Here is a 26,186-nt window from a genome sequence, read left to right as displayed (position 1 = left end):
AGCACAAGAGACTATAACTATTCTGCACAGAGCATTATAAACCTTTAATTACTGTATGCTATTTAATTCTTTGTTTAGTTACTCTCCCCTGAGGTGTTTCGTACTAATAATTTCCAGTTTGCCCAGGAAAGGACCAAGATTTTATCAAGTTTGGAAGGGCAGGGGAGAAGAGCTATAAATATGATGTTGCTGGGGGGGCAGACATGAATAATAGATCTAGAATTGTGTAAGCCAGCTTGTGGGAATACATTTTTTTAACTGCAAGAGCAAGCTAAACGGGAAAGCATGCATTTGTATTCACATGCTAGATTCCCATATGCTATTGGATTTAAGTGTTCAAATATTTCAAGCGCATAATTTTAGATAAAATATTTTCCACAACAGTCCATGGTTGTTTTTTTTTAAAAAAAAAACAATCTCTACATGGTAACTACAGGTTAAAGCTGAAAAAGGCCTCTTTTTTTAATTTTCCTAAGAGTGGGAAGCCCTTGCCTTGAAACAACACATATACCAGTTCAAAACATCCCCATTTGATTCTAACTTTTTACAGTCATTGTTTTATTTTAAATCAAACCTCCCTGCATTCAGACTTAAGCTTGTTCAGCTCCTCTCCAAGGCAGCCGTGCGGCATGAAGTGGTTTAAAGTTTTGTTTGCAAGTATCCTCTCCCCCCCCCCCGCCTTCACCGCCCTTTGCAAAGTGTAGAAGGAGTGGCAACTCTTGCCCCATCTACCAGGGTTTGGAACAATGTTTCATGCTAGTTCCGGGGCCGCCGGGTATAAAGAGCTTTATGCAATGTCTGGAGGGTGGGAGAGTAGGGAAGACGCGATGTTTCAGCTGACGAGCACTCCTTACTTCTGCAACTAGCGGGACCGGGAAAGGAGGGGGAAAAAAAAGAGAGAGTGAGTGAGTGAGTGAGAGAGAGAGAGAGAGAGAGAGAGAGAGAGAGAGAGAGAGAGAGAGAGAGAGAGAGAAGCGCGCTTTCCTCAGCTAAGTCAGCCCAGCAAAAGTGCTGGGAGATCGGAGCATCTCAGATGGCAGCGCGGCAGCGCATGGACGGAGGGCGAGCAGCTGCTTGCAAACTGCTCATCTTACTCGCTGCCTGCCTATTAGAAGCCAGCTGCCAAGGTAAGCCTGCCCAAACTCAGCTTCTGCTCCGGGAACCCAGAAGAGAGGAACTGGGCTTCGTCCCGATTCAGAGCAAGCCCGAACGTCTTCCAGACGCTCTGGACTACAGCTCCCATGACTCCCTGGTCCACAGGGCCCGTGCTGCCCGGGCATCGGGAATTGCACGAGGGCTCTCCCTTGGAAAAAGGCTGAGGGAGGAACGGGGGAGATCCAAACGGAGCGAAGAAACGGCTACCACCCCAGACTTCCGCAGGTCCGCTCGGTTAACTCCCGGCGAATCCAACGAAGTTGAAATGTACAGGGTCACCTTCCCGAGAAAAGACTTTATTCCCAGACTGGACGTGGAAAGGCTCAGAGGGGAAAGGGGCTTTTTAGCTCTAGGCCAGGGGTCTTCAAACTTGGCCCTTTGATGACTTGTGGACTTCAACTCCCAGAATTCCTCAGCCAGGCATGCCTGGCTGAGGAATTCTGGGAATCGAAGTCCACAAATCATAATAAAAGGGCCAAGTTTGAAGACCCCTGCTCTAGGCTATTATCCGCTGTAGGATTTAACAAGCGGTCCCCTCGTTCAGGCCAGTTCAGAGGGAGAGAGGGAGACTTCAAGGGAAAACGGCGGTGCTAAGGGAAATGCGCCTGGCTTTTCCCGGCCGCTTTTCCCACCCGGCTCTTGACCGCCCCTTGACCCGTTTTCGGAGCGGGCCGCGGAGTTTCTCCCGGTTCTTTTGACAGCCCGCCGCAACTTCCGAGGCGCTCGCAAAGCGGCCCGGCGGAACCGAGCTGGAGGCGCATCTTTAGTAGCCATTCATTGCCTTTGCTGTTCTCGCCCCACCCCGCCGTTTCCCCTTGGCTTAGGGAGGAATAGCGTCTGGTGCGCCTGACGGGCGGGGAAGGAGAGAGAGAGAGAGAGGGAGGGAGAGAGAGAGAGAGGGAGGGAGAGAGGGAGGGAGAGGGAGGGAGAGAGAGAGAGAGAGAGAGAGAGAGAGAGAGGGAGGGAGGGAGAGAGAGAGAGGGAGGGAGGGAGAGGGAGGGAGGGAGGGAGGGAGGGAGAGAGAGAGAGAGAGAGAGAGAGAGAGAGAGAGAGAGAGAGAGAGAGAGAGAGAGAGAGAGAGAGAGTTAGTTTTCATTTGCCACAAAGTCCCCCAACGAGGCTTCCTCCGGATTAGCCCCTCGCTGTGGACAGGCACGTTTGGCTTGAAAAGAGATGCTTGCCTATGGGCATAAGGCTAACGGGCGGCCCTGAGGGTTTTCAGAAGAACTTTCCGACGACTCCCCGAGTTTCACCTCCCGCCCGGCCCTCGACCAGACTGAGGCAGATTGGAAGGGGAAGGCGGAAACTTTTTTTTTCCTCTTAGCTTTGCTGTTGCTAGGCAACGCGGGCACCACGTGACTGGTTCCGCTTGGTTTCTCCTCGTCGCCCGCCCTTACACTTGTATACCGCTTCGCGGTGCTTTGCAGCCCTCTCTAAGCGGTTTACAGAGTCAAGCCGTATTGCCCCCAACAATCTGGGCCCACGATCCTAGTTGTGGAGGATGGAGAAGCTGCGCGGCCTTATTTCCACCTTGTAATGCCTCCCTCCCCCCCCTCTTCTTGTCACACCCAAACACAACAATAATTACCCACAGCGAATGAAAGCCCTATTGTTGGATCAGATTAGGAGAAAGAGCAAATTTCCTGGGGCACACATATAGGCCTGGGATGGGGGTAGTGCTGGTGTGTGGATGCATTCAAAAGGTTAATCTGCTTTCTTTTGCTCCAGTCTTGGCATAATCTCCTTAGGAGGATTCTAGTAATTATATTGCGAGTTCTGCTGGCAGCCCCCTTTTGCTGACCACGGAACTGAGTTAAGCAGGTACTGAAAGCTGAAACATATTAAGAGACCCTTCAAAATCTGTGGCTGAACAGTTAGAAAACAATTTATTATTATTATTATTTTTTGCAGTTCCTGATTGTGTGCACGTGCCCCTGCTGTCAATATGACTCTTTTGTTTTGCCTTCATGTGCTGTGAGAATCCAATTAATCGTAGCTTATTCAATTTGTGGTTCATAATCACCATAGTGTAATGAATGGATGTGGATATTATTTTCACTAGTGTATGAAATCAGGGTTCAGATTCTTTTCACAATTGTTATTTAGGCGGAGATTGCCAGCTTGGGAATTCTTGGGGATCCTTGAAACAGGTTCCTAAAGGTGGTCATGTTAATAATTTGCAGCACATGCAAAAAGTTGTGGCACTTGAAAGATTTAGGGTTTTCATGGATGTCTTCAGAATGGGGGGGGGGGGAAATGAGAGCCTATATGCCAAGGTACCATCATACAAATGATGCAGTATACTGTACTGCCGGCCCGAGTTTCATAATGAAACCGCACCCACCCCATTACTGGCAATGGTAAAAAAGTTTGACATCCCTGCTGTACATACTTGTGTCAGATGTCACTGTTCTGTAGTGTGTCATGCATGTAATAGTGATAATGTGCTTCCTTTTTACAGGTAGTCCTCGATTTATGACCAAAATTGAACCCAAACTGTTGCTAAGTGAGACATTTGTTAAGTGAGTTTTGCCCCATTTTGTGACCTTTCTTGCCACATTTGTTAAGTGAATCACTACAGTTAAATTAGTATCACGGTTGTTAAGTGAATCTGGCTTTCCCATTGACTTTGCTTGTTGGAAAGTATATAAAAGGGGATCATGTGATCCCAGGACACTGCAACCGTCATAAATATGAGTCAGCTGCCAAGCATTTTGGCAATTTTGATCATATGCTATGACCATGGGAGTGCTGCAATGGTCGTAAGTGTGAAAAACGGTCATAGGTCACTTTTTTTTAGTGCCGTTGTATCTTCAAACGGTCACTAAATGAATTGTTGTAATTTAAGGACTAAACGTTGTTTTTTAAAAGTTGTTTCCCCACCAATTCATTGCATATCATTTACGGAAGAAGATAATCTTGCAAATGAGTCACACTGGAGAAGCAAGAGATGAAAGAACGGTGCTTTCAATTTTAAATTGAATTAGATTAGATGGTTTTCTGTATTGGTTCATCATCACTTCTCTATGGGCTTTTTTCTGAAAAGTTTGGATGCTCACGCCTACTGCTTCAGTGACTCCATCCAGCCACTTCATTCTCTGTCGTCCCCTTCTTCTCTTGCCCTCAATCTTTCCCAGCATCAGGCTCTTCTCCAGTGAGTCCTTCCTTCTCATTAGGTGGCCAAAGTATTTGAGTTTCAACATCAGGATCTGGCCTTCCAAAGAGCAGTCACGGTTGATCTCCTCTAGGACTGACCGGTTTGATCGCCTTGCAGTCCAAGGGACTCGCAGGAGTCTTCTCCAGCACCATAGTTCAAAGGCCTCAATTCTTTGGCGCTCAGCCTTTCTTATGGTCCAACTTTCACAGCCATACATTGCAACTGGGAAGACCATAGCCTTGACTATACGAACTTTTGTTGACAGGGTGATGTCTCTGCTTTTTAGTGTGCTGTCTAGATTTGCCATGGCTTTCCTCCCCAGGAGCAAGTGTCTTTTAATTTCATGGCTGCAGTCCCCATCTGCGGTGATCTATTATGCCACCTCTTTTTCCAATGCCAGCTGTTTTTTCAGCCAGCAGATACTTTTCCATTATAATTAAATCTTACATTAAATTGCTTTTGATAGTTATCTTTGTACCTTGGATTTGACTAGACTATTGCCATGTTCCAACAGGAATTTGACTAAGTTGCAGACTATGGTAGTAGCCAGTGCCTTAACCTTAAGTAGCTTCATTTTTCCAAATTAATAGATATTTTTGTGGAATAGTGCCATTATCAATTTATCTGTTAAATTTATTTGCCACTTACCTCACTGTGGGGCTATTCTAGGTGGCTTAGAACAATAAAAAGGAAGAAATGAAAGAGTAAACAGAACAAAAGTAAGATAATAGAACAATAAAATAAACAATGAAAAAGAAGACAATGGGAAATACAACTATATGATTACCCAAAAAAGGAGAAAAGAATGGATAGAGAGCACAGAACAACGGTGTGTGTGTGTGGGGGGGAGGAAGTGGAGCCTGTTTATAATGGTAAAAGGAATGGTACTATTAAAATTTTATTCCATTCTTCCTGGAAAGAGCTTTCCTGCACTTTATACTCCCTAACAGACCGTATAATAAATTAGATTGAGAAAAATTGTAATAAATAAGATGTTTGGATTGTATAAGCGGAATGAATGAGGATTGAATTTCAAAACAAATATACAATAGATTCAGAGGAAAGAGAAGACTATGAAATTTGTAGTTGGGTGGAGTTGATGAGATTTTCAAAAGAAGCAAGAAATATAAAGAACAGGGAGAGTATGGATTGGTTGATGAACCTGGTGGAAGCAAATGTGTTTGTTTGTATAGCAGAGTTCCCCAACCTTTCTGGCTTTGCGGACCAGTGGGGAGAAGGGATGTGAACATCATGTGTGCACCTCGATTTGTGCAAGCGCTGGGCATATGCTCACCTGCTGAATTGCACTTGCCCGCCACATCCATGGCCCAGTTCCATATGACTCAAAGCCCTGGGGACCGCTGATGTATAGAAAGATAGAAAGAAGTATAGTGAATGGTGTGGATATAAACTGATTATCTTTTCTTTTCTTTTGACTGTTTTTAATCTCTTACTTTTAATTTCTTCACTTTACTGTTTCTTATTCCTTTTCCGCACTCTGCATAATATCACTTACCCTAATATGGAGCATTGTTCAAAAGATCAGTATGGTGTGCATAGTTGAAGAAGATACAGTAGAACATTTTGAAGGTCTAATGAAATTCCTTCTTGAGAATCCTGATGATTAATGCTGTTATATATTTCAGATTAAAAACAAAGTCATGGAAGATAGAAGTTGAGGAAGCAAAAAATACTGAACATTTTGTGCACCCTGTGTGTGCTCATCCTTACTCAGAATAATTTGTGAATTAAAACTAAGCAGAATGTTAGACCCAGAGGTGCTCAGATGTTATCACAGTCTAATATTCTTGACTTATAGTCCCCATTATTGAAATTGTGTTCTCTGTAATATACGTAGTACAATAGACGTCAGGAAATCAATTAGAGTTATAAATAGAAACTACAATTACAGTCAGGTTCTATATTCCAATGCTTATTTGCAGAGCAAGAAATGATTTCCCTCTATATTCAAGGAAGTCAATATATTTTCTTGCATTTGGCTTTTCTACGTTATGGGAAACACATTTATAACATATAGTAGTAAAAAGACAAGACCCAGTTTGGTGTAACCTTTGAGGCTTCAGGCTAGAAAGTGGGAGACCATGACTTGTAGTCCTGTCTTGGGCACAAAACTATCTGACTGACCTTGGGCCAGTCACTTTCTCTCAGTCCTGGGAAAAAAGCAATGGCAAATCATTTCTGAAAACCTTGCCAAGAAAACTGTCCAGGCATTCTTTTAGAATCACACATGATTGAGTGAAACAAAATAAAATAAAATAAAAGGACACTATTTTACATAGGGTTTGTAGGTTGTATCCTTTTTTCTTGGGAAAATTATATTTCAGAAACAGTGATTATATTATAGAGTTTTAATAGGGTTTTAATCTTTCATTTAAAGGGAAAACTGTTAAACTTATCCTTTATTTTTACCACTAAAGGTATTTTTAACCATTTTGTTTTTACTGTGACTGAAATTTTGCAGTTACTTTATTCCAGTTATATATCACATCATATAGCAATGTGTTCAGTTATTTATATTAACATGTTACAAATACTTTTGTTAGTAAATCTTTAATGTTTTAATTTGTATTTTTAGAATATTAATAGATCTTAATAACAGGCACAGATCCTTCTGGAACTAAGTAAAGGAAAGGGTTTTCATTATCTTCATTTTATTTTTTCAAGATTGAAGAAGCAAGTTAGACGTTTCTTTATAAGTGAACAATGAATTAAGTTTTAGTTAACAATACTTTTTTAAAAAAAGATAAAACAGCACTTGATTTTTGTACCTTCCTTAATCTTCCTTTAATAATTTACCCCTTTTTATGTCCCAGGCAGTGAAGTATATTAGGAATTTGCTAAATAATCACCTAAAGTGGAGAATAGGACAAGAAGACAGTATTTCAGTTAATTGTTGAAAGCAGAAACTAGATGACACTAGATTAGACTTAAATTCCTCTTTACCGATGGTTACAGTGGCAGTGAATTATTAAACTAAAGACAAGCAGATATGGGATATTTGTGGAGTCTTTGCATCCCTTGACTTACTTACTTTGATACCTCATTGAACTCAATTGTGCATCTTTCTGAAAGGATTGCAGTGTTAAGCTAGGGTAGATATGTGATCTAGTTAGAGCTTCAAGTGCATTAATGAAAAAGGGCCATGTTGTTTTATATTGAGCTACCTAGAAATCTGAGACACAAAATTTCACTTTAATCCAAATTTATCTTTCTTGGTTTCTGCATGAAATTAGAAAACAGTTATTTAAATGGAGAGGGTAAATGAGAATGCTGGTTAAAGTTTTATTTTTCCTCCTTGCCCCCTGCCCACTTCTGGCTTCTTAGGCTAATATTGTATTGTTCTGAAAGACTTGTTACTGCAGTATCTTTTTCTTTTGTGTAACATAGGTCTAAACCTGCAGTAGACTGAGGAAGAGTTTTCAGAATTTGACCCTTACTGATTTGGTTACCTCAGCTGACAGCTTCATGTAAGATTAACCAAAAGAAAATTTTAGAATTTTGAGTTTTTAAAATCAAGTTTACATACAAACCTCATTCTTAGAACATAGACTGAGGGCACAAAATCTAAAGCAGATATTGCAGTGGTCCAACTTTGAGTTTTGTGAAGAAATGAAAGGCAAATATACATGTCCGAGGATAATGTTGCAGGATCCAATCTGGGTTGGTCACTAGGATCAAAGGTTTAGTCTTCTGAGCTTTTTGGACTCATGCTGGAACCCATCCTCAGGAAACTTCTCTCTCACCAGAATTGAGAGAGTTGAGATAGAACTTCTCAAAATTTGTGAAGCAAGTCTGCTACCTATTTCACAGTCGTATGAGGGTGGATGAACGGAGAAAAATACTCAGCAACATTTTTTCTGCCATTAGAGTAATGAATTTATCAATTTCAGTTTTCAATATGATTAAAAGCTGATGGTGGCCCAAGCTTTTACAGTTAACTCTCAAGTGAGTGTTTTTCTGAATAATAATAGAAAATTCAAAGTAAATAATGTATAGGTTGTCCCTTTAATGAAGACCAGTTTATATCTCATTAGACTTTTTTAGTTAAGTTAAATCATACTCAACCTGGTAATTCGGTGGTAAAAGACATGTAATGCTTCAGAAGGTCTTTGACATATTGTACAGGTCAGCCTCTTTAATCAGACTTTTTCATGGACTACCATGCACATGTGAATTTCTTAAATATGTGTGATATCCCATTGAATTAATTGACAATGCAAATTCAGTACTATATTGGAAATAACACATAGGTCTTGAATAAATTAGGGCACCCATAATAACTGCAAGGAGAGAGAGATTAAGTTAAATATTAGTTTAAAACCTTCATCAACTGAGAAATTTTTAATGAGTGGCTGAGAACATCACCATGTGATTAGACTACTATGATGGGCTCTGAAAGCTGCAATCAGCTTCAGCTTATTTCTCTGACTGAATATTGCCCATCTATGTGAATATCCAAGGAGGGATTGCTGCGGGTCCCTGGATCAGATTCTATAACTTGGCAATATCATCTTTGTCAGTATAATGTATTAAAATGTACAACTTAGCCCCAGAATTAAGTTCAATAGTATTCATTGGTACTTATTTCCAGATAAGCAATATAACATGAATTAGTTATAAAATAAACTAACATAGACTATGTTAAACCATGTGCGCTTTGGAACATATTTAAATACAAATGGTGGTTTTCTACTTTTAAATAGCAAAATAGAAGTTTTAAATACTATTTTTCTATTTTGAAATCTTAGCAGCACTTTTTCATTTCTTTACTTTTACTATATTTTCCCCAAGGATAAATAATTAAGCCTATGTATTGGGAGAAAATAATGTTAAAATCTTTTCTGTTTTTAAACATTTTAAAAGAATATTTTTCATCCAAATACTTTTTATAACCTAAGCATTCCTTTTTCTGTTCCAGTGATGTCAAAAATTGATACTGTACATACCAAAGCAAGCAGGTTGCCTGCGTACTTGCTTTCCACTTTACTTACCTACTAGTGCAGGGCTTTTCAACCTTTTCACCCATTGTACCACTTTTAGGATATGGCAACATCTGAGTATCACCAGTCGCCTAACAAGGTGTCAAAAACTTGATGGGGTGGGGTGGTGTTTGGTTTTTATCCCCCCCCCATCTGCTGGGTGGTTGCAGCAGGTTTTGGTCACTTCACATGACCCTGGGACACTGTGACCGTCATAAATATGAATCAGTTGCCAAGCATCTCAATGTAAATCAGAAGACCCTGGAGATACTGCAACATTCCAGCTGATTGGCGCTTCTGGGCTCAGCGGAAGCGCTGGGATCAGCACCGAGCTCTAGCTGGAGCCTGGTGCTGATCCTGGTGCTTCCACTGAGCCCTGACAGCCCTAAAGAAGCACTGATCCTGGTGCTTTTGCTGAGCCCTGACAGCCCTGCAGCTCCAGCCATCTCTCGCTCAGGCTTGTGCGATGCTGCCACTAGTTCAGCTCATTCCCCTCCTCCACTACCACTTTTCTAGGATGGTTGCATACCACCTGCCAGGTACCAATGTACCACAGGTGGTACCCGTGCCACTGGTTGAAAAGCCCTGTACTAGTGTTTTCTACTATTTCACTGAAAAATGAATCCAAGTATCATATTAAATTATTATATTTAATATAATCAGTATTATATTCAGTGCTTTTTTTGTAAGAAAAATGGTGCCAGAACTCACATCTTGTTGATTTTTTTATTAAAAAAATATATATTCAGTTCTTAACATTAATTTATCGTATTTAAGACAAATGTTCATAGTAAATTTTACACTAAAAATTACAAAAAGATTTTCAATTCACCAACAATTTTTTAAAATAAAGAAATTACTTACCTTTCACACGTAGTCAATCACTGTACACACACCCACAGACACCAGTTGTGTAACAAAACATAATGGTCGCCGCCCGCAGTAAGCAATCGGGATGTGACCACATGACCAGTCACAAGCCAAGCAGTGCCACAAGCCGAGCATCACCATCACAACCATCACAGACGAAGTACGCATGCATTGGACTTGACACACAAGCAGCCCGCATGCACCGTTTTAATGATTTTGCTACCGACCTGCTACGCTCGTCGAAAAAAGGTGCCAGAACTCTGTTCCGGTGCGTTCTATGACAAAAAAAGCACTGATTATATTAATAAGAAATGTACCATTATATGCAACATGAATAGTACATCATCTAAATGGAAACATGATAATACTAACTGTGCTCACATATTTCCGAGGTAATTCAGAATCACTCTTTTGGTTTCACTGTCCTTAAAATGGATTAGAGACTGAAAGATTAGTGCTATTCTGTTTTCTTAAAAATGATAAGAATTAAGGCAAGTCTTTTACAATGCTATCAAAAGTGTTCAGAAAGCCATTTTTAATTAAGGTATATCTCTTCTACAAGTACAGACAAGTTCAGCTGTAAAGTCATTTTACTTAAATGAAAATAACTTTCATAAATATATGTTGAAAGTCCAAGGGATAAATAGATATCACACTAAGAGAGCAACCATATCTATTGTAAGAAAACACTAATGCTTGGAGGGCAGGCAAATCTGAAGACCTGATGTCTCAAACAATGCAGAATGGAAATAAGGAAAGAAGAGTAATTGTACTTGCTGCTTCTTTCTGGATTTACATTTGTGTGTGTGTGTGTGTGTTTAAATAAATTCCCTTTTAACTGTTTCAGTGGAAGAGTGTTGCCCTACATGTGCTCCAGCACCATCTAGTTGTAGGGCATGTCTAAAGTCAGAAGATGAACATTTCCATCCCTTCAATAAATTCATAGGCAATATTTATCAACAACAGCTTTTTCTGTGGAGGGACCAACCTGAAAACGATGCTTACTATCTGTACTGTCTTAATTATAAGAGATACAATAATGTACATTCTTAATTAGTTTGCTGATTAAGCAAACCAGTGGAAACAATGATGGAAGACTGTTATCTCTTTGTAAAAAAATGCGAGTTGAAATGATTACTTCAATGTGATGATTCATTCAGTTGTTTACAGTTAAATGTATTTGTCATTCTAATATGACATTAAACTAATTTAGTGACTTAGCAGACTACTTTTGAATGTGGGTGCATATTTTCATTAGCACTATACGTTAATCTGTGTGAGCCAATTCTTCAGACATCTTTTTTACAACCTGGTGGAACACTATATTGCCTTTTAAACTATTGCATTCAGTAGTGAAAAATAACTGTGTAGTTGTCGGAACATTACTGGCAGGACTTCTAATATCTTAGATATTGGTACATTTCCTGTAAGCCAGGGGTGTCAAACTCAATTTCATTGAGGGCCGCATCAGCATTGCAGTTGCCCTCAGGGGGCCGGGTGGGTATGGCCTGGGTGGGCGTGGCCTACTGGGTGGGCGTGGCCAGAGTGCGTATGGCCTACTGGGTGGGTGTGGCCAGCTCTACATCATTCGCATCAAGGGTGCCTATGGGGGCCTGGGCAGGAGTGGGACAGATCTGAGGGTCTCTGGCAGCAGGAGGGTCTCTGGGCCAGGGCCAAGGCAGAGGGGGCCGTTCCCTCACTGTTTCCAGGCCACATGGAACTACTTCACGGGCCGGATCTGGCCCCCGGGCCTTGTGTTTGACATGTCTGCTGTAAGCTATTCAGATATTGCGCTTGACTTTGCTTTCCGCTTTCAGGTTAGCAACAAGGTGCCTTTTTATTATGCATCTCTTTCCATAGTGAGATCGATAGATTGACCCTAACTACAGTATGTACAAAAGCATCAGTAATATTCTTTCCATTACTTTTTTCCTTATGTTCTGAGGTGATTGATCAGAGTTTAGACGAATATGGATTGAACCCAGTCATGTGTGCTTTAGAACTGAAAGCCCTTATTCCGGTTTCTCTTAAGGCAATTTTTACAGAAAACAAAAGTATTGACAAATGTACCATACTCAAATGCACTGTTCCTTCTATAAAAATCAGTTGAACCCAGAATAAAGTCCATCCTGCTTGGGTCTTAAAAGATAATCAAAATGGAGAGATTCATTTTCACATACCATTAACAATTTACCTCGATTGCATTTTAGGAAATATTATTGATTTGCTTGAGGAAGACAAGATTCTATTTCAGAATAATCGTTTTGCAATAAAATGGTGAATAGATAAGCTTTGGGCAAATGCTCCCGCTGCCAATTGTACTTTGTATCTGTGGCTGATACCTTGGGTTTTAAAGAGTATTCCAAGGAGGCAGTGAAGATTATTATCCTTTTCATTGCCAGCTAGTAAAACAAGCCATTTCCAGATGTCTATGGAGATTCTCATTCATCCAGGTCATGGTTGTCACACAGGTGCTTTCCCCTCCATCCAGTCAGAGCTGAAGAAGCTTCTTGGATGAGAAGCGAAATGTCTTCAGAGAAAAACAAGAAAGTCCAGTTGCCTCGGGAAAAGGCACCTTTGGAAGCCATTTCCAGTTTACCCTGTTGTTGTAATATACTTTACTTTGAACTGAGGACAGAAGATCTCTAAGCAGGCAAAGAAGGATGGTAATATGAGAGTGTGATATTCATTCATTCATTAAATTTATATGCCGCCCATCTCACTATCAAGTGACTTTGAACGACTGGAGAGTAACAGGTTTGGTAATAGGATTGCTAAAGTACAAGCATTGGACATTGTAGCTACTCCTACACTGGCCGAATAGGAGTTTAAGCTGGTAACGTCTTTGGAGTTTTTTGGCTATCTGTAGCCTGGATCCCTACCCTTTCTGTTGGTGAAAGAGGTGACTGTAGGTGACTGAGGAAGATGATGACTTTGATAGATATACAAGTAGTCCTTGACTTACGACCACAATTGAGCCCAAAATTTTCATTGCTAAGCGAGATAGTTAAGTGAATTTTGTCCCATTTTACGACTTTTCTTGCCACAGTTGTTAAGTGAATCACTGTGGTTGTTAAATTAGCGACACAGTGGTTAAGAATCTGGTTTCCCCATTGATTTTGTTTCTCAAAAGATCGCAAAAGGTGATCACATGACCCCAGGGACGCCGCAACCGTCATAAATATGACTTAATTGCCAAGCGTCTGAATTTTGATCACGTGATCATGGTAATACTGCAGTGGTTGTAAGTGTGATAAATGGTCCTAAGTCACTTTTCTCAGTGCCGCTGTAACTTCAAACAGTCACTAAGTGAACTATTGTAAATCGAGGACTACATGTGTGCAAGAGCTGTTATCTAGGCCAGGGGTAGGCAAGCTTGGCTCTTTTATGACTTGTGGACTTCAACTCCCAGAATTCCTGAGCCAGCCATGCTGAGGGAAAAGGGAAAGGTTTCCATGCTGAGCTATGCTGGCTCAGGAATTCTGGGAGTTGAAGTCCACGAGTCATAAAAGAGCCAAGGTTGCCTACCCCTGATCTAGGCAAAGGTGGCTGAAGCATTCTTCAAAACTTGGGAAGCAAAAATAAGGTTTGAAAGTACCTCCCTGATTCACTGGAGAGAATCAGACAGAGACCTCCCTGATTCCCTGGAGTATAAGAAGGGTGGGAGACCTGTAGCATTAATCAGATTTGCACAGTTCTGTTATTGTAGCTAATCTCAATAGAGGTGTAGTTCTGGTCTTCCAGTGGAGTTGATTTCCTGGTCTGGTGTATCTGATGGGGCTGACTGTGACAAGCAGTTGTGTCAGGCTTGAAATAAGTCTTGATTGACAGAGAATGCTATCTGCCTTTAGGGGTAAACGGTACAGAAGAGGTAGGGACTGTGGTTGTGCTATTTCCAGAAGAAACAAATTAATTTGGTATAAAACATATAATCTGTAGTTTGCAGAAACCAGTCCAGTTCATGCCTAATGATTTTTATTTTTTAACCAAATAAATTGTAGCGAAGATTAGTAACTGATAATAATACATTTACTAGCAAAATAATATTTGCATGTAATAAAAAAAATACGTGACTAATTTCCGAATTCCTCCTCCTACCTAGTCTTAAGAGAAGAGGACAAAGAGGGTACAGGAGTATGGAGGGAGTCTAGGTTTCTGTCTCCTGTGATAAATCATGCTTTACCACACTTGACTACAGTTAGTAAATGTCCTTTGCAGTTTCTTTATCATTGATTTATTACCATCAGTGAACCAGGTGGATTCATAGAATTAGAAGGTAGGTAAAACAGCTAAGTGAACTTAGTTGTCACCCTAATTTATGGCTGGTTTATAAGCCAGGAGAACAGTAGTTAAAGAAAACAATTGTGGCTTGCCCAATCAGTTGTTGGTTCATCTTCATCTTTGCTTCTAGTTGCCTGTGCCATGTATTGCTGTAGATTGGTCAGAGTAGAACTGCACATTTGAGAGTTTCAGAGCTGCCTTGAATTCCTTGGCTGCAGCCCTGAGGCCCCACAAAGTGGAAGGACTACGTTCTAATATTTAGTGTAACTAAAAATCACACACGATATAGTAATAAAAATATAATTAAAATGAATTTCATTACGGTTTGTTCTATCTATATTTTTTCCCCGTGCCCAGCTCTGGATATTTAATCATGATACAGAAATTTATGAACTGTAATTGACAGACTGATTTCAGCAACATTCTTATTACAGTATATCATGGATTCTATTTCTGTCAGTCTTTGTGAACTTCAACCTTGCAATCTTTATATTGTTTGGGTATGTAGCATTTTTTTTAATGACAGAATATAGCCAGCAAAATAATCGATGCATCAGTTTGCCTGTCATGTACTATACAAGAATTTGAGTTGGGGCTTAGAAATACTTTGAATGAGTATACAGTAGAGAATGACGCGGTGGCTCAGTGGGTTAGGATGCTGAGCTTGTCGATCAGAAGGTCGGCAGTTTGGCGGGTCGAATCCCGAGTGCCACGTAGCAGAGCAAGCGCCTGTTACTCGTCCCAGCTTCTGCCAACCTAGCAGTTCGAAAGCACGTAAAAATGCAAGTAGAAAAATAGGGACCACTACGGTGGGAAGGTAACAGCGTTCCATGCGCCTTTGGCGTCTAGTCATGCCGGCCACATGACCATGGAGACGTCCTCGGACAAGCACTGGCTCTTCGGCTTTGAAACGGAGATGAGCACCGGCCCCTAGAGTCGGAAACGACTAGCACGCATGTGCGGGGGAACCTTTACCTTTACCTTAGAGAATGAAAAAACTTGATTATGAAATATGACACAAATTTTGCCAAACATGTTTTTTCCACCTGTTTTGACAATTGTAGAAAATTCATTGTTGAATTAGAATGGTAAATATTTGAGGGCGGGAAAGAAAGGAGAATCAGTTCTCAGAAAATAGTGTGTAAGTTTTTATTCTTTTTGTCCCTCTTGCTTGACTGAGCAAAAGCCCAATCAAATACAACACGAATAAATCAGTGTAGAATGAGAAAAGCGTGGTATCTATATTTGTAAATTTTCTTTGCGGACTCTTGGAGCACATCACGGTAAATGAATACAATGAATAAATTTCATTTATTGACTGCTGATCCTCAAATATGGTACCAAGGTAACTTTAAATGATTGTTTGCCATCCTTTAGAAACAACCTCCAAACTCTATTATTATAGAAGTAGTTCTGTTGGATCTTTGTTTTAAGGAGATACCTTTCTACCTTGGCATAGTTGGTTATCTCAAATCTCCTCTGCAGCTGCACAGAAAAAGACAATGAAGGTCTGCAGATCCTTTTTCAGAATGCTGCTTTGCAATTAAGGTGGAGAGTGGGAGGAAAAACATCTGAAGAACTACTAAAAAGATAAGGGAAGATCTTGTCACTTAACTTATCTTCTTAGGGGAAATGTATATGGCACCAGTAAGTGATTGATAAAGTCAGTAGGAGAGTAGGCTTGGTCTTAGTGGCTGACTTGTTTGATGAAAAAGGTATGGGCCTTCAAAAAAAATCCTGCTATCCTTGTCATTCAGTGAAGGTGTGATTAGATAATTTCTAACTCAAATACAGAGTATAATCAAGATTCAGAATGACTTTTGCAAATACGGATTTTGAAGATTTGTGGTCTGTGATAACTTAGATCATAATATTGCAGACGTACTTTTTTATATTTAAAATTTAAAACATGTTTACCTTGAAGCAGGTAGAGTTCTGATTTTCAGTTTAGGCTACCGTAGTGGTATTAATCTTCAAAATAAAAACACGGGTAGCTTTAAAACTGCTTGAAAAGGAACTTTCAAATTGCCACAATACTGAAAGAATGCAAGAATTTGTTATCACCTGCTGGGCTTTTGCACTGTTGTCCTGCAGCTGGACCCTCTTATCAAAATGTCTCAAGAAATGTCTTCAGTAGTGATGCAAGGTTAAACAGTTCTGAAGATCCATAAAAAGAGCTGTGGTTCGTGATGCTCTTGACTTTGGACTCCTGATTAATGAGCCCGAACTATACTTGCTGAAGACCAAGACCAGCAGCTCCATTGCTTTAGTCAGATGTAGGGGGAAGAAATAACGGTGTTACACCACAGTGCAACCAGTCAAGTAAAAGGTAATATCCTTGGTGATTTAATTGAATCCATTTTACTAGTCAAAAATGCAAAGCTGTATCCTCACCCCACTATAATTTAATTTATACATTAACAAGATTGTTGAGATGTTTGCCAAGCCAGAATTCCATCCTCCCTTTCTTGCTCACCTCCCTTTCTCTAATCTCTTTTATGCTAATGATGTAGCCATTCTCTGGCCAGCTTGTCCTGCTACCTGAAACTGACCAGATCTTTATCAGTTTCATATTGTTAAGCACATAATGGTCACTAAATAAGGAGTGGTTGTACACCAAAACAAAAGTACTGGGACTCCCTAGAAACAATTTAAGCCTCCAACTACGGGTCCCCAACCTATGGGCTGCGGCCCACTACCAGGCCACGGCCTCTTGGCCGGTGGGCCGTGGAAATTGCTAGCCAGTGAGCGTATGCGTGCACTCCCCTCTCACACTAGCGCCCGCATGCGGGTGCAAACAGGGCCACTAGCACCAGGTGGGTGTGCGCAGCCTGTTTGCTCATGCACAAACAGGGTCCTTAGCTGCTACGGGGTGCGCAGCCATTTGCGAATTCATGCAGTGCTAGCGCGTGCCACTAGTGCCACACCGGTTCGAGCGGCCCCATTTACATGTGTGCATACCCCAATTTGGAAGTTGCTCTCCTTCCCTCCAGGCCATGAGCCCGGAAAGGTTGGAGACCTCTGAACTAGATGGATGATCAATGGCAAATCACTGAAGAGATAAAATCTTTTAAATATGGGTATCTAGGTCTCTTCAGTCTTCTATTTTCTGGTCTACTCAAATAAGAGAATTTCTAGTAAAAGACCCCCAAAGCACCCCTTGTAATTGTTAAATTTCCAAGTCACATAGATAACAATTATGTCCCAGCAGCAATTAGACTATTTAAAGCCAGAGTTTTTGGTTTGATGCTATATGGTGATCAGTTATGAATTGATAAGAAGGCTCCTGTCAGATGCAAGACATCAGGAGCCAGGACAAAGTTCAAAAGTATTACAAGTTTATTTCATACAACCTATACCAGGGGTAGGCAACCTTTGGCTCTTTTATGACTCGTGGACTTCAACTCCCAGAATTCCTGAGCCAGCATGGCTGGATCAGGAATTTTGGGAGTTGAAGTCCACGAGTCATAAAACAGCCAAGGTTGCCTACCCCTGATGTCCTATACAGAAGAATTTGAACTACTAACAGTCAAGGCAAATTGGCACCAGATAAGAGTTAACGGACATCAAGGGGGTCTCTAAAAGTAGTAATATTTAACTGAAAAAGACTTATTTAAACTTACCAGTCATTGGACAATTTAAGTTATTTAGGATATTTAAGCTAAGGGAATTTAAGAGCTCTGTTGCCTTAGCTTGTGGAGATGCATATTCAGTATATGTAGTATAACTGGAACAAAAATCCTTGGAGTGAGTGATCTTTGGTGCTGGGCCCCAGCAGATTGGAGGACCAAATAGATGGCTATAGTTCTTGGAAAAATAATGGGGTGTATTTTTGGAGGAGGGAGTTCAACTTCAGAGAGTTTAAACCCTGTAATCTCTGTAGATTATGGTGGAATAGCCAGGGTACCCATAGAAATGGCCATTGGCTTCAAAATGCAGTAAGCAGGGAGAGCAAAGCCCCTCCCCTTTTTATTACGTAACACAAATGTGACTCTGTCTCAAGACAAAAGAAGCAACGCTTTGATTGCCCAATTTTCCTTGCCATTTTGAAGGCAGTGACCATTGCTATGGCTTCCTATAGGTATAAAAAAATAAACAGATATGGTTTGAGTGAGGCAGACCCATAAAAATATAAAAAGAGCTTCATTTGGACCCTTTTAGGTTCCATCGTTTTTTGAAAACATCTGGAAAAATGCTCTCTTATTTAACATTGTTTTTAGAATGTTGTAGATTACCTTTCTACTGTTTGCCAATTTCTTCACATTATAGCAGAGGTCTTCAACCTTTCCGGGCTTCAACCTTTCCGGGCTCGCACCCTGGAGGGAAGGAGAGCAGCTTCCAAATTGGTGCGCGCACACACACAAACGGGGCCGCACGCACCTGCATGGCACTAGCAGCCCTATTTGTGCATGCGCTGGCGCCATGTGCATGCACAAATAGTTGCACACCCCCTGCAGTGACTAGCAGCCACATTCATGCATGCCCAAATGGGCCGTGCACACCGGCCCAGTGCTAGCTGCCCCATTTGCGCCTGCGTGCATGAGCAAATGGGGCCATGGGCACTAGTATGAGAGGAGACTCGTAGTGGGCCACAGCCCATAGCTTGGGGACACCTGCATTATAGAATGTACAGTACTTTGGAGAACAACAGAACCAGGCCTAGAATACAGTTCCATCTAGATCATGGGTCTTCAAACTCGGCTCTTTTATGACTCATGGACTTCAACTCCCAGAATTCCTCAGTCAGGCACACTGGCTGAGGAATTCTGGGAGTTGAAGTCCATGAGTCATAAAAGGGCCGAGTTTGAAGACCCCTGATCTAGATGGATGCTTGAATACACAAAGGCTTGGAATGATGTGTATAGGACTGAGCCACAAATGCTGTAAGTGCTGTTTGTATTCAAGTATTCTGCCCTGAGTCCTCTCCATCCTTTTCATGGCATCTGAGGAAAGGCTATTCTCATTCCCACTTTAACTTGATTACAGCTTATCTCATCATTCAAAAACATAATGAGGCAGAGTCATGGATTTTATAAAGTAAGCTGATTGGATATGTGACAGTGATGGAATAGAAGGAAAATGGGGAACAGGTCTTTATAGTATATGATTGCAAGTGCTCCAACACTCAGGCAAACATCTGAACAGAACTTATATTGTTCAAATAGTGAAGCACAAAAACTGGAAAGAGATCCCTTTGCTGCCATCTAGTGGTTATCTGGCTTTTTGCAACCAAATATGACAGCCCTGGAAAGGAAACCTTCCATCTTTTTGACAAAAAGCCCTGAATTCTCCTCTCCAGTACAACACTGGTTATTTTTAAACCCATCTAAGTAAAAGTATGTCCCTTTTAATAGTGCTGTATTGCTTATTTAAAACTTACCAGTATTTTCCTCAGGAACCCTGCTCACACAATTGTTTGCATGAAGGAACCACTGGGATTTATCCGTACCTGTCAAAATAAATCAGAATTTTCAGCAAAAAATAGTATATATACCATTAGTATGCCATTTCTTGGCTCTCTTCAGCTGATTGTAGGACTTCTTTGCCATTTTTTTTAAAAAAAGGGCTGACTAAAAAGGAAACATTTCTTGTAAAACAACGTGAGTGGTAATCAATCAGTCTTCCATTGAGCCCAGTTTTCTTTTGAGAGCTAACGTTGTTCATTGGCTCTGGCAAGCCAGCAATTCCTCCTGCTGTTCTTTGAAGGGCTCCTAGAATTATGTGAGTTTTAAAAGCCTGAACAATGCCTTGGATTGCTACTTAAATGTAGCTGAAACAAAAAGGTAATACTTAATACTTCCTTCAGCATGAGGTCAAGAAGATCAAAGGGAAGAAAAGGCAGCAGGCCCTCGAGGACCCATGCCACATTAATTAAAATCCCCAGTGGAATGATCCAAGCAAGCAAAAACATTGTGAAAAATCCCCCCCCTCGCCCCCAGACTCCTACGAATGGCTCTGATAATCAACAGGGGTGGGGAAGGAGGTTCACATACCAAGTGGATTTGACTAAGTTGGCATTCCATTTCACAGCTTAGATGAGAACAATTATTAGGCCAAGGTCTTGGATTGGATAGATCTATTTACTTAGTTTTATAGACTGTCCCATTCCAAAGGCTGAAGAGAGAGAATAAACTATGAGAAAAAAAGTCCAATGAAAATTGTATTCTGAAAAGAGAGAGATAAATAATTGCAGTATAAAACCTTGGAGTGAAGTTGAGAATACCTTTTAAACAGTGAACACTTGGCTCCATTCTACTACATTCCCCCTAGAGAACAAAATAGAACTGAAATTTTTTTTCCCCTACAACTTCAAGGTTGCTAGATACTGCGATGGTAGGAAATATAGGTCTATGATGTGATTTTGTGAATGGAGCCTCAATTATACAGCTAATAATTTCTATTACAATCTAATAAAACACGTCCATTTCTCCTTTAGCATGCTTTATGACCCATGTAGCTCAGTAAAAAATCTTATAGCATGCAATGTTTCTTTTGTGGGACTGCTTTGGGGGATCTTTGCAACCTTTTACCAACTTTGGTTCTTCTTCAAACTGTAGATACAGCATTTTTATTTGGCTACTTAAGCAGCTGTGTTCTAAAAATACGGGAAAAAAATCGTATCAGTTAACAAACTGCAATGGACTTTTAGCAATTTTACACAGCTTAAGAAACACTATTCCTTGACTTCTGTTAATTATGTTATGCATATTCTCCTCTTGTTATGCTTATTCTTAAGACTCCTTCTAAGGATCAGGAAGTTACAATATACTCTCAGAAATTCAGGTGAGCTGGCTGACTTAGAAAGGTTGGCTATATATGTATAAACCATCTTTGCGATTCTGTGATATTCGTTAGCCTACTGCTTGCTTTTTGATATGAACTCTGTATTATATATCTTGTAATTAGGGGGAAATCGTTTGTTTTCTGTTCCTCCCCTGAGATTTAGGTAGATAGTCAGATCTCTTGCATTTTGGCAAAGTTTGATCTGAAAAATATCCCTTTGTAAAGTTCATTTTTGAATGTATTATACCAGACATGTCAAACACAAGGCCCGGGGGCCGGATCCGGCCCGCGAAGTGGTTTCATGCGGCCCACGAAGCCATCCTGGAATCAGTGAGGGAACGGCCCCCACTGCCTTGGCCCTGGCCCAGAGACCCTCCTCCTGCCAGAGACCCTCAGATCCATCCCACTCCTGCCCAGGCCCCCAGAGGCACCCTTGATGCGAACGATGTAGAGCTGGCCACACCCACCCAGTAGGCCATACGCACTCTAACCACGCCCACCCAGTAGGCCACGCCCACCCAGTAGGCCACAACCACCCGGCCCCTTCAGGGCAACCGCAATGCTGATGCGGCCCTCAATGAAATTGAGTTTGACACCCCTGTATTATACAGTATATGTACAATATACAGATCTGCATATGTTCAGTTTTGTATCATTACAGCAATCCTAGGGAATGCCTGTATATTACACAGCTGGGTGCTCTTGTTTATAGTTGAAATATAAATGGACCTGGCAGAGATGGCGAAGATTTCGGCTTATTTGAAAGATCATTCGCAAGAACGTTATATTATGGAATGGAGAAAATGGATTGAGTTTATCCAGAACAAGTATAGGGTTAAGAAGTTTTATGTAGCATTCGAATAAGTCTTCTTTCGGTTTTTTTTTCTTTTTTTATTCTAGTTTTTTATATATATTTAATATTGTTAAGGTGTGTCTTATCCTATATAAGCTAGAGAGTGATGGATTTTAGAGTTTATAGTTGTTAGTATATGGTTGTTTATGATTGCCTTTTTATATATATATACCTTGTATTTAGCTCTGGGAAGTCGGGGGGGGGGGTGGAGGGGGGGTGGAGGGAGGGGGGGAGGGAGGGAGGTTGGGGGGAGGTAGGGGGGGAGTAGGGAGGGGGAAGGGGGGTTTTTTAAAGGAAAACTGTATTTTAAAACTTTTCAATTAAAAAAAAAAAGAAATATAAATGGACTTAGGGCTCATTGTGACCTTTCAGAGGTTGCTTCCAGTGATGAAGGACATTGGGGAAATGCACAAGTTCCCCACTTCTAATCCCTTTTACAAGAACATCCTTGAATCTGTTGAGCAATACCTGGTGTTGCACAAGCAGTGAAGGACTTTCCAAACCTTGGGTTCCCCCTAAATCACTTGAAGGTCAGGAGTTCTCTAAATTCTCTGGAACAGGTTTTGAATATCCAAATAACTGAAAAGGCAGGACAATTCCCATGTTCCACTGATAGCTTTTCCAAGGGAGGTGTTAGTTGGTCTTTGTTTAGCATTCAAAGAGACCTTTTCCAGCTTTATTTTTTTCCCTTTGTGAATGGAAAGTATTGGGCTATTTTTTTTCTTTTGTATAAAATAATTTGAGAGTGTGACCGATGCACAATTCAATAAATTATAATAGGTTTTCTGAAGTATAGTAGGCATTGATACATATGACTTATAGAAAGAAGGATCATTTTTAGTGTCAAAATGAAGGTAAGTACTGGCCTGTCAAGACTGATGTACATATGCTACTTTTTCCACTATATCTATATCAAATCATAGGAATGTACTTAAACAGAACTGTATAGCGCACGTATCAGTTATTCCTATGCATGCTTAAAGAATTGCTATTAAGAATAATAAATGAACATAACACTCATAGAGCTATTGCTCCTTAAATAACCAAAGAATTTGGTTTTCAAATATAAAACAGAATTCAGTCAAAGGACTGCAAATTCCAGCTTGTGTTTGTTCATTCCTTCCGGGCATGTTTCAAGGGAGGTTATTGTGCTTTTAAAGGTGCTTGATAAGAGGGCTGCCCCACCAGTCCCAGATATGCCCCACCAACCATCCTCATGCATTAGTTTCTAAGGTATTTGGTTGAACATGCTCCTGTACCACTCTGTACCACCATTTACCCAACTGAACTATCGGACCATTTGCAGGATACATTATAAATCAGGGTGTCACTACCAGACAATCAGGTTTGAATATCTCTTGCATAAAGCAGTTTGGCTACAGAATATCCCAAGGGAGGATATGACTGAATTGTGTTTATGAGTTGTTGCTTTTCTACTCAGGCTCAGCTAACCTGTTGTTTCTGCCCATCTTTTTGTGTAATTGAGGAGTTAGTAACAGTCTTTTGCCTTTTATCATGTTGCTTGTTTTAGTTAAGATAGGTAAAATGCAATAGGTGATTAATTTCTAACATTGGAATTGTAAGGTATTAATTTGATAAACACAGACGCTTTACCCTCTTTTGAATGTGTGCTTTCAATCTTTGTAGTTTCTGAGGCTACCTGAAAAATAACTTGGTTGAATGTGTTTAATATTTATCCCATTACCCAAATTTTATCTGAAGGTCTTGGCATAGGCTAAGAGTTATTTACATGAAGATGCATGCCCCCTACAGTTCTTGGGGTTGGAAAAAAGGTAATGCACCAATCACAGACACCTATTAAGTCTCTTTATTAATTTGCTTTGTTGTTTTATTAATTTTTTCCACCTATATTATTTTCTGTGTTTCTATTGCTAAAGATGGAATTTTAATTTATTTATTTATATTTATTTATTAAATTTATGTACTGTCCATCTCATCTGAAAATGATCTTGGATGGTTTACATACTTTAAAACCAGTTAACATTAAAAAAAGATAAAACAATAATAATAGTCACAGTGATAATGATACCTATAATACCACCAAACATCTGCCTATTCCAGGTCCTTGGAAAGGACTTGATAGGTAGACAAAAATGACAAATCCAGTCTGAATATCTGGCTGACTGTGCGACGAATCATAATGATAATTTTCATGTCAGATGAATCAAACATTTTAAATCATGCTATCAGATTACTTCAGTTCTACCTGCATGAATGACATGAAGTTATTAATTAATAATCAACAAAAGGACAGATTCTTACAATTCTCCTGTAAAACAAATAATGGAGAGATTTGCATAGCAAGAGCAGTCCCCCAACATGACTCCTCCCTCTAAAGCAAATGACTAAGCAAATGAGAGATTGCCTTAACATGTCATTTGTAATTTGAGGTCCTGAATTGCTGGAGTCTTAAAAAAATTAATGAGCTGGATTTTTTTTGTTTTTGTCTTAAATCGTGGCTTTAATTTAACAATACTAGATTTTTGCTCTAAATTAATTCTTAATTCAGGCTCAACTCTTGATGACTTTATTGACACATCCATGTGATTTTCTTAACAATACAGAAGTAGCTTGCCATTGTCTTCTAGGATTTGGTTATGCTTTGTTTTACTTCCCATTCCAATCTATCCTCCTAATGGTTACTGTCCAAATACTAGCTCAGTGTAATCCTACTAAGCTTTTTCAGATCAGGAAAAAGGACTTGGGGCACTGGGTTTGGACAATACATTAATCAACCCATTTCCTAATTTGTTTATTTGTCAATAAGGCAAGCCAGTTAGGAATATATAGGTTGAGTGAACCAGAATTTGTATGCCTCTTACTAATTATTATCTAATGTCGTGGACAGGGGAATTCTGAAGTAATAGAGTGATTTAACCAATACCTTTTGACCATACTAACAACAAACAAAGATGAGTCCTGTAAAGGAGTGAAGTATTCATTGTTTTTACCATCCCTTCACTTTTTAAAGCTGCTCTTATTTGATCTCTGTGTGTGAGATATACAAATCCAGATCAGAACAAACCATAAAACCACAAATAACATGCCATTGTTTGCATATCACATTAAATTATAGCTGCAATCAGTATACCAGTAGCAAACAAAGGTTCAAAATTGGTCACTTCTGTGAAGCTAAAATTGTTAATTCACTAACACAATTTACAAATCGCTTTAAGGACAAAACAACCAAATCATATTCAACAGTCCAACCCACCAAAACCAGTGCCATAAAAACAGAATAGAAATGCAAGTTAAGATAGGCAAGAAAATGGTAAGTGAACACCTGTCCAGCCTAGACGAGTTCAAATCACCAGGACCAGATGGATTACACCCCAAGGTTCTCAAGGAACTGGCAGACGTGATCTCAGAACCATTGTACTATATTTTTCAAAGATCCTGGAGCACTGGGGCACTACCAGAGGACTGGAAGAGAGCTGATGTAGTTTCCATCTTCAAAAAAGGGAAAAAAATAGATCCAGGAAATTACAGACCTATCAGCCTGACCTCAATACCTGGGAAGATTCTGGAAAAGATAATCAAACAACAAATCAGCGAACACCTTGATGCAAACAAAGTCATCACTAAAAGTCAATGGGTTTGTCAAAAACAGATCATGCCAGACAAATCTTATTACATTCTTTGACCAAGTGACAAAATTAGTGGACTAGAGGAATGCTGTAGATATAATTTACTTGGACTTCAGTAAGGCATTGGATAAAGTAGATCACAAACTACTACTTGATAAGATAGAAAAATGTGGGTTAGACAGCATCACCACCAGATGGATTCGTAGCTGGCTGACAGGCTATACTCAGCATGTGGGCCTCAATAGAACTGCATCTACATGGAAGGAAGTGTGTAGTGGGGTGCCACAGGGCTCTGTTCTGGGCCCAGTGCTCTTCAACATCTTCATTAACGATTTGGATGAGGGGATAGATGGGGAACTCATCAAATTTGCAGACGACACCAAGCTGGCAGGAATAGCCAATACTCCAGAAGATAGGCTTAAAATACAGAAGGATCTGGACAGACTTGAACACTGGGCGCTATCTAACAGAATGAAATT

The 26,186-nt window shown here is 40.3% G+C and overlaps 1 protein-coding gene across 1 annotated transcript in view; it reads left to right on the top strand.

Moving 5' to 3' along the window:
* Positions 1–1,033: 1,033 nt before the first annotated feature.
* Positions 1,034–26,186, top strand: part of LRP2 (LDL receptor related protein 2) — a gene marked incomplete at both ends in the record, with an annotated part of 142,107 nt that continues 116,954 nt past the window's right edge. Inside the window, one exon of the mRNA XM_081324714.1 lies at positions 1,034–1,127. Within this exon, the coding sequence (XP_081180840.1) occupies positions 1,034–1,127 (94 nt within the window). The remainder of the gene's footprint in view (positions 1,128–26,186) is intronic.

This window comes from Vipera berus (genome assembly GCF_964194415.1).
Source record: "Vipera berus genome assembly, chromosome: 1".
Lineage (NCBI taxonomy): Eukaryota > Metazoa > Chordata > Lepidosauria > Squamata > Viperidae > Vipera > Vipera berus.
The sequence above is the reverse complement of the archived record's forward strand: the minus strand, read 5'-3'. Positions and strand labels throughout refer to the sequence as shown.